At 41.0% G+C, this 9521-nt stretch overlaps 1 protein-coding gene across 4 annotated transcripts in view; it reads left to right on the top strand.

Moving 5' to 3' along the window:
- traf6 (TNF receptor-associated factor 6) overlaps positions 1 to 9342 on the top strand; it is an 11659-nt gene extending 2317 nt beyond the window's left edge. For 2 of the 4 annotated variants that reach the window (XM_024296211.2, XM_024296212.1), the window contains exons 2-8: positions 569 to 888; positions 2295 to 2445; positions 3628 to 3786; positions 3872 to 3943; positions 5194 to 5271; positions 5361 to 5684; positions 8635 to 9240. In XM_024296211.2, the coding sequence (XP_024151979.1) occupies positions 569 to 888; positions 2295 to 2445; positions 3628 to 3786; positions 3872 to 3943; positions 5194 to 5271; positions 5361 to 5684; positions 8635 to 9240 (1710 nt within the window). Of the gene's footprint in view, positions 1 to 310; positions 346 to 568; positions 889 to 2294; positions 2446 to 3627; positions 3787 to 3871; positions 3944 to 5193; positions 5272 to 5360; positions 5685 to 8634 lie in introns of those variants that run through there. The other 2 variants (XM_024296213.2, XM_036216563.1) reach the window with 2 other exon arrangements.
- Positions 9343 to 9521: the final 179 nt, after the last annotated feature.

Here is a 9521-nt window from a genome sequence, read left to right as displayed (position 1 = left end):
TTTGCCAAAATGGAGCCAAATGTCGTCAGTAAGCAGTGATTGGTCCGATTCGGTCTGAGTCAGGATTTTTTTTTGGCCACTCGCCATGGACTGAGCTTGTTGGAATGCCACACCCCTACCATTTATCAAATATTTCAAACGTTCAATGTGAGACCACATACCTTTAATGAGGCATCTGATTTCATAACCTTAATAACTTGCACCACAGAAAAAAACAGCATTATGAAGAAAAAGTAGGATTAGTGTCAACATGTTAGCATGGTTATTCTTACAAATCATGACTGAGTAACAACTATTTATTTCTTTGTAGAAGTCTATGGGATTTTGGCTTCTTGGAACCAGAAGGTACTTCCTGTTTGCAATGGGAGGGGAGGGGTCACTCAGTCCAGTTCTCAGATACAGTCAGTGGTTAAAAGTAGCAGCTTCGGTGGTGGCTGCTTAAGCAGTAAAGATGTCTTCCGCATAGGGTGTGGATATTCACTAAACATGTTATTGTTAAGGACGTTCTCAACTGCATCATTATTTCTAAACATCGTCTCAGCTGATGCATCTGCTTGTCCCTCTCCAGATGGCTTGCTTTGACAGCAACAAGGGGAGTTTGGAATACGATGGCATCGAAGGAGCTTGTGGTGAAGCGCTGTCGGAATGCGCCTCAGCGATGCTGGAGAAGGAACGGGAGTCCCTTCCCAGCCCATCAGACAACCCAAACGGCTCCATGAGCAGCTCCAGTCTCCAGGCCTCAGCCCCCCTTCAGGGCTACGATGTGGAGTTTGACCCTCCGCTAGAAAGCAAGTACGAATGCCCGATCTGCCTCATGGCCTTGAGGAACGCCATTCAGACGCGCTGTGGTCATCGTTTCTGCAAAAGCTGCATTGAGAAGTCCATCCGGTAGGTGCTTGTGCTCCTGTATTGTTAGCACTGAAACCCTAACTTTTCTAATGTCTTTAGTTATAGTAAATTCTTTGAAAAAACTAGTACTAGCTAATTTGGAAAATACAAATATACAGAAAGTTCTATTTATACACAATAAGGGTTGTAGATTGTTACTTAAGTGGCGATCTGATTTGATTAACTGATCAAAATCAACAACTCACAGATCAAACTAAAATTACTATTTAATATAAATAGACTGAATGGTTGCCATATGTTTTATAAATTTTCATTTTTATTGGTAATGCCTAAAAACTCCCTCAGCTTAGATGAACATTTTGCAGAAGACCTGCTGTGGGGGGCGGGGCTGATCGGAGCTGTCTGCTTTTATAAATCCAACAATGAGGAAACCGGTTATTGATTCATTTGGGATGGGAATCGGCATTCATTTTCTAGAACAACGATTTCAGGTGTTGTCTAAACATTGCAGAAATTCTGCGGTTCTCCGCAAAAGTTCTGCCAGCCGCCGTTGCAGGAGGCGGCAGCTCCGAGTGGACAGACACGCCTCCATCTGGGAGCAGATTCCAGCCGAGCAGAACACCTGAAATCCAGCTGGATCAAACTTCCCAAAAAACTCTCTTTTTTTATCATTTTCACAAAACACAATAGAGACCATTTATGAGATAAAACAAAAGGCTGAAAAAAAAAACAATTCCAGGAAAAATGTAAAAAAAAAAAAAATCTTATTTTTGGGCTGCCTGGTAGCTGAAGCCACACAGGCAAACTGAGGTACAGACACTAATAAAATAGAAAGGACCATCGAGCTGTAAGGCCTGTGGTCCAAAGAAATCTGTGAATTTCACCTGAAAGTTTTTCCTGTATTTTAATTCAAAGGCATGTTGACTAGTTTGTTCACACATTTTATTTACAGTAGACAAAAACGTTTTTAGGCCTGTAAGGGTAAAGGGTCGCATCCAAACGTCACTACTAAATCTGAGTCTTTGATTGGTCAAAGTTCAATCTGGTCTCACTTTCAGTGCACATTCAACAGGCACGAGTTGTGTATGTGTAGCCTGAAAGCAGTCGTATAAACTTGCGTATCGATGTGTGTATACAGGAGTTTTTTTTTAACTTAAATACAGCATTATTCAATGTTGTGTTGCAATAATTACATTGTCTAAAGTGTGCATTTACTACACTACTGTAATTCAAAATATTGAAAACCAGCAATCTCAGACAGCTCAAATATTCATATTTTCATTTTCATGAACAGATAACAAATATCTGAGTATTTGGATACTTGTTACAATCCCAACATGATGTAACGTTTCATTTGCTTTCCAACTTAGCTCTATTTATTCTGTTAAACCGATGATCTCACAGCCCAGACTGAAAAAATGTTCCTCGTCTTTGTTGTGAACCAGCGATACAGGACAGCGATGCCCTGTGGACAACGAAATGCTGTCAGAAGACCAACTGTTTCCTGATAATTTTGCCAAAAGGGAGATTCTTTCGCTCACTGTTCGCTGTCCAAATTCCGACTGTGGTGAGAAAATGGAGCTTCGACATTTAGAGGTGAGGATTCTAGTCGACTCACACACACACACATCCTCCAAAAGCACAGAACCTGCAGGGACAACAGGCTGCTTTGTTCTTAAACGGCAGCAATCTGCACTCTCAAGAGAAGGTGTAAATGATATTCAGATGCACATGTTAATTAAATGTAGTTGACGTGCCACAGTCCACAGTCAACACACACGTTTCCCTCTGATTGTTTAAGTGTTCTGTGACGCCGTTGACGCATAATCAGGCACACAAAGACCGTGATTGAAGTGCTAGCTTTTGCTTGCGGCATGTGTGTGCACACAAACTGAAACAGCTACGGTTTCTGACTTGAGCCGAACTTCCCCCTGAACAAGCATGAAGTCTGTTCCTGGCACATTGTTTTCATAGTTCTCTTGCAAACGTACTTCTCCAAATGGCCTCTATGTTGCTCTTCCATAGATTTATTTATTTGTGAAAGGTCATCTAAGGTGGCATCCAGGTTAGTCTGACCACTTCAAAATTTAGAGGTCAGGCTCCAGAACTATAAAACATGTGTTAGTATGATTCGTGTCTATCGTTTAACAGCTGTTAAGAGATTAATGGGTGTTTGTGGCCTTAAATAAAGCATTTTACAAAATTTTTAGAAGAATCTTTTAGTTAGTCAAAGACCAACTCCCATTAAAATGGTGTTTATAACATGTTCTTCTGGCATTTTTCTGGTGATGGAAGACATAAAAGCTAGCGAGCGGATGTGGAATCAGATGGCTGATGGGAAGTGGGGCGGGCTTACTCCGCAGCAGCAGTTAAGCGCAACTTGCAGGGAAATTTTAAATGAATTATTTCCACTCTGCAGAAACTATGTCCGACAAAACAACACTGATTTTTTTTTTTCATTTTGGCAAAAAAATCAGCATAATCATAATTAAAAGACTGCTCTAAATGTTTTTACAATAGATCAGAAGATTTATTAAAATGATGAGGTAGTCAATTTTTCAAAAGAAGAAGATCCATCAGTTTAATTAGTTTTACTGTTGACAGTCATGAGGAGAGAGAAAAGTTTTAAATTGAATTCTCCTTTTTTTAATCTCTGAGGCATCAAACTGAAGCCCTTGAGTTCTAATTATTCTAAATAAGGTGTAATGCAATTTAAGCTGCTGCTTCACACAGGCTCACGATTGGCTTCATCGCTGCAGTGTTTTGCTTCCTTTCCAGAATCATTTGGCGCAGTGTCAGTTTGCTACCGTGCCATGCCCACAGTGCCAGCAGCCTGTGAGAAAGACCTTCCTGGAGGAGCACATGACTGTTGAGTGTCCAAGGAGACCCATGTCGTGTCCAGAATGTGTGGCCGTCTTTGTTTTCGAGGAAAGAGAGGTAATGTTGCCTCATTAGCCGGGAGCTGTACTGGCTGTTGGTGGAGATTAGCCTTTTCATTGTCTTCTTTTGGTTACACCTTCAGATGCACGAGCAGCAGTGTCCCTTTGCTAGTGTGATGTGCCAGTACTGTGAGATGGACCTCATCAGAGATCAGGTGAGTCTTCGAAAAAGGCCGCCTGTAAACGAAGTCACATGCACCTGCTTGGGGGGTTGACCCGTTTGGGTGCTGTGGGATTTTGGGTTGTGGAAGGTCGTAGAGAGAAAATGGACGCACGTTAAGAGTAGCACAGGTGCCCTCCTCAAGGGATGTCATGAAAATAGAACGTACCGTTGTCCTGTGGAAAGTGTATCGTGAAGTATTTGTGAGGATTTCAGTTACATTCTGTTGTATGGTGCCCTTTATTAACACTGTAGTCATCAGTAATGTATTAGTCACCACTGTCCTTACAGGTGGAGACAGGTTCTCTGAAGGGAAATATGAGCAAACCAGTACAGGACACACAAAAAATATCAATGTCTTAGACCACTCAGTGAGCCCGTAGTGCAAAAAATGCACATTTTTCTACGGGTATGCTGCGGGCAATAGATTGTAGCGAACACTTAAACAACATGCAACGGGAAGTAAGGATGGAGTGTGTGAGGCACAGGCACATCGTATGGATTTTTCCATTTGTCAACCCTCCCAAAGTCAACACGCTGTATAGAGAGCCTATTCCTGATGTTTATTAGATTAGATTAAAATAGAAATGGTTTATTTCAAGCAATCATGAAGAAAAAAAGTAAATGAATGTGCAATACAATCATCAGAAGTTTACATCCATAAAGACATGTCAAACAGGATAACTGCACATTAAGAGATTGCCTGAAAGGGACTGAACTTATATAATACCAGCCCGGCTCGACCTTACAACTTTCTTTACGTGTATTATCATTATCCAGTTTGTACCTTAAGATCAGATATTTATATCTTTCTAACGTAGATTCAGGTTTTTGTGAGCTAGTTTAGCTTCAAGTGCCAGCACAGGAGCTAACTTAGCTTGGAGATCTTCAAAGGCCTTTTTCAACTCGGCAACTTCAGATGAGTCTTGTTTTTTCTTCGGGGCCATGGTTAGCTCTCTATATTGGAAAATTACTACTTTCTCTGTAGAAATTATGTGATATTATAATCGCCTAAAGCTGTTTAAGCTGAGAGAGCTTGCCCGTAGAAAAAAATATGCACAAACATTGACCACTTCCTGTAGACCACTAACCAATGTTTTGCCTGCAGACAGCTCACATCCACTCACAAATTGTGACTAAGCTGACTTCCTCTAAAGAACTTCTCTTTTTGTTAGATCAACGTGTAACTTTTTCTAGAGTGAAATATCTCAGGTGACTGATCTTTGTTTGCTTTGTCTCTTCCAGATGGAATCTCATTGTGATACTGACTGCCCAAAAGCACCGATTGCTTGTACCTTTAGCATATTTGGATGCAAGGAAAGGGTAGGTTAGACTTTGGACAAGAGTATTAGTATTTTTCACTTTGTTGTGAACACATTTTTCTAAAAACCCCAAATGCTGCTCCCTCGCAGATGCAGCGCCACAACCTGGCTCAGCACATGCAGGAGTTCACGCAGATGCACATGCGCTACATGGCCGAGTTTCTGCGTGGCCTCGCCCTCAACGGCACTGCGCCCAAACCCCTGCACTTTCTGGGAGCTTCCGTGTCCTGTAGGGATCAGGGAGCTGGAGCGTCGGTGCCAAACTGCAGCGTGGCCTCTGGAGCTTTGAGCTGCAGCAGCAGCGCCGCTTCGTCTCAGCCGAGCGAGGAGATGCAGAGAATCCGAGAAATGGACGCACGGCTGGTGAAGCAGGACCATCAGCTGCGAGAGCTCATCATTCTGAAAGACACGCAAGTAAGTGTTTGAAAAACGCTCATTTCTGCTATGTCTTCTAGTGCAAACTCACGATTAACAAGTCATTTTTGCAGCATAATGAGATAATTTGAGATGTGTAGTTATTTCAGTTCAGCCACTCATTCTAGATAGGCTGTGCTGCCAGCACATGTCCTGCAGTCAAATATTCCTCTCTGTAGTTCATAATTAATGCTGTTTTACTACTTTGGGAATTTCCTGGTTTAAAATTTGCTGCCAGGTTAGTAAATTACCTTGCCCCTCCAATATTAACCCCCATAGGAGACCAGACATGCTAATCTTCCCCTTTTTTCCCCTCAAAAAAAGAAAAAAAAAATCAGCCCCACCAACTCTGTAAGCTCTTCTCCTTTTTTAAAAACAAGATCACTGGCTGCTTACTCATCTTGTCCTCAGCAGAAATGTGCCTGTGGAGGCCTGAGAGCATCTGAATGATCTTGTCTTCTGAAATCTGAGCTGGTGGGAGGCAGGTTTTTATCACGGCGGATTGTGCTTGCCTTGCATTGTAATGATGAAGAGGGCTGTGAGTTAGCTCTCCATTCTGTGCTCGCCAGTGTGTCATGATTTAGGAATTGAAACTGAAAAAGCAGAGTCATGCTCTAACACAGATGAAACATACAGTCATAGACTAACATACAATACATTGATGTGTTTATAATCATCTTTTTAGCTTTTTCAAAGCATTGCCAGTGGTCATTTATTTGTGATTATGGCAATTTCAGCAAAAATTTTAGCAATAGTAAGCTTGTTATTCTTTTAGGACATAGTTTCTGCAGAGCGGCAGTAAATTCACTTCCGAGTTGTGGGCAGGACCATTAGCACAAAGCAACCCTGACCCCTTTCCTTTTTTGTTGCTGAAAGCTACCAGTCCAGTTCAGAAGAGGAAATGAAGACGTACATGGATCTACAAGTAGATGCATCAGAATGGAGCAGAGTTGGGAGTCTGTGGCCTGCCCAGTGTATTTTCTACGTCGCAAATATAATCTTTTTCAAATGGGATTTTTTCATCTGCTTCTATTTACATCAATGAGTCAATTTCGCTGTAAAATGGCAGAGAAACAGGAAACAACTGCAGGTTTCAAAATGAAAACTTCCATAGTACTTTCAAAATAAAAATGTATAAAATGATATGTTAATTTTAAGGTGATGTGCGATCACACATCTTGAATAAGAAACACTGTTGTCCATTTTCGTCATTGACGAGCATAGACAAGCAAAGAGAGTTGGACAAACTACGGTACTCAAATTAGGAGTGGGGGCAGGACTCCTCGGGAAGCCAGGGGGTGGGGTGAGGGATCAGAAACGGAAACTGTAAACCAGAAAAGTTGCATTACCTGCGGTTATGATAGTTTGAATGCTTTTTGCTTAATCTGTCACTTAAGATGCTGAAGCTGTTTGCTGAAAATGCTTAAGCAATTTACTGCTGGAAATGCAAAAACTATTTACAAAGTGGTACATTTTCTAAAAGATTTGAAATTTCGTTAAATAACTATGAAGGACTGCTGAAGTTGGCCTAAACTTCTAAAATATTTGTAGTAAGTTTGCTTAAAAATCCTCTATGTGCCAATTTTACAAAAACATGTAATGTGTTGCTTAAATATGAGCTTAACTCCAAATTAGCCCAAAAAACGTTAGTAGATGCCAAATTAGCCTTAAAAGCAAGCACATTGCTAAAACACTAACTCAACTCCAAAATGGCCTAAAATCTTCACTAAATCCCAAATTACTGGAAAACTTTAGCATGTTAATAAAACATTTGGTAAACCTAAAAGTAGCCTAACAAACCTAAGTAGATCACATATCAGTCCCAAAACATTAGCATAATGCAAAAATATTAGTTAAACTCCAAATTATCCCAAAAAACCTCATTAGATGTCAAATTAGCGTAAAAAGCTAGCACATTGCTAAAATACCAGCTCAATTTAAAATTGGTCAAAAACATTATGAGGTTAACTGAAAAGTAGCCTAACAGACCTCAGTAGATAACAAATTAGCCCTAAGATGTTAGCATGCTGCTAAAATATTGGCTAAATTCTAAATTAGCATTAAGCAAATCCTCAGTAGATAACATATTAGCAAAAACGTTTACATGTTTTTGAAAATATGAGATAAATTCCAAGTTGGCATTTAAAAAAACCCTCAGTAGATAACATATTAGCCAAAAAAGTTACCATGCTGCTAAAATATTAGATACATTTCCAAATGAGCATAAGAAATGTTGTAAAGCATTCACATAATTACCTGGGGGCTGTTAGACGGACTCCTCACGCACCACAGACAGACGAGTGTAAATCAGGCATAAGGAGCAATAAGTGAGAGTGTCAGAGATGAGTCCATCAGTCAATCACTTTATTAACTGCGTACATTGTAGCTATGGAACTTTTTTGTTATGTGCTGCACTTTAACCACTTTAGCGTATTCACAATATTTGTTCCTCCCAACTTTGTTTGAGACACATAAAAAAACAGACTGCTACTGCCAAAACAAACTTTGACTATACTAACTCTAATCCTTGTTAGTAAGGTGTAAAAAAACCAAAGCCTGACCCCTCTATACATTAGCTATATTCACAATAACCCCTAACCTTGTTTGCAACTCGTGAGAAAACAAACTGACTGTTTGACAAAGCACCCTTTAAAATCGCTTCAACATCACTAAACACAACCGGAATTAGCCATATATAAAGCGCTCTTAAGTGTGCCTTATACAACATTAAATACAATAATATTCTATATATGTGTCCTCAATTATGAGAAAAATGTTAAAACTACCAAAACATGATTTTTATCAGAGTGGGTCTTTAGGCATAAAAACAACCAAAAGAGTTCTAGTTTGAGAAATTCTATACCAGTTTTCCGAGTTCATTGCTGACATATTCCCCTAACAATAAGCAAGACTTCTTGTTTTATTGCAACTATTTGATCTTTTTTTACAGGCAGGTCAGCTGGCAGAGCTCAGGCGGAGGGTATTGGTATTAGAAGAAACTGTGAAGGAGCTGGAGGCTCAGCAGAACCACGGCATCTTCATCTGGCGGCTCAAATCCTTCTCCACTCACCTGCGAAACCAAGAAGCCGGCATTCCGGTGGTGGAGCACAGCCCCGGCTTCTACACGGGCCGGCCGGGCTACAAGCTGTGCCTCCGTTTACATCTGCAGACCCCCACCGCTCCCCGCTGCTCCAACTTCATCTCTCTTTTCGTCCACACCATGCAAGGCGTCTTTGACAGCCACCTGACCTGGCCCTTCCAAGGGACCATCCGGCTCGCGATACTAGACCAGGGACCCGAGGGTCAGCACCACATGGAGGTCATGGAGACCAAGCCAGACCTTCAGGCCTTTCAGAAGCCCATCAATCAGCGAAACCCCAAAGGATTTGGCTACGTCACCTTTATGCACCGCTCTCTGCTGAGTCAGAGAGCTTATGTCAAGGATGACACGCTTCTTATTCGCTGTGAGGTGACGCCGCGTTTTGACAGTGGGTTTAACCGCGAGGGACCTGCTGTCCAGCCCAGAGGGCCCGAAGCATCACTGTCGAGGGACTGAGGTCAAGATTATTTCTGCCTTGTTACAGTGCAGTTACAAGTGTTGCACTGTTCATTTCTAATACTTCAGCAGAATATGGGAGAATCCATTTATTTTCAGAAACTGCATTTCCATTATTTATTTTTTTCCCTATTTCAATCTTTTTTTCTTTGATGTTGTCAGTTCTGCGCAAGAATTTTAGCTTATTTGTTTAGTGTTGCTGAACAAAAACTTCAATTTTCCAAGTCGTCAAACCTCTTGAATGAAGTTTGATGATTTTGAAGCAAAATATAAGATATAAG

This window comes from Oryzias melastigma, linkage group LG3 (assembly GCF_002922805.2).
Source record: "Oryzias melastigma strain HK-1 linkage group LG3, ASM292280v2, whole genome shotgun sequence".
Classification (NCBI taxonomy): Eukaryota; Metazoa; Chordata; class Actinopteri; order Beloniformes; family Adrianichthyidae; genus Oryzias; species Oryzias melastigma.
Note: the sequence above shows the minus strand (reverse complement) of the source record. Positions and strands in the feature narration are given on the sequence as shown.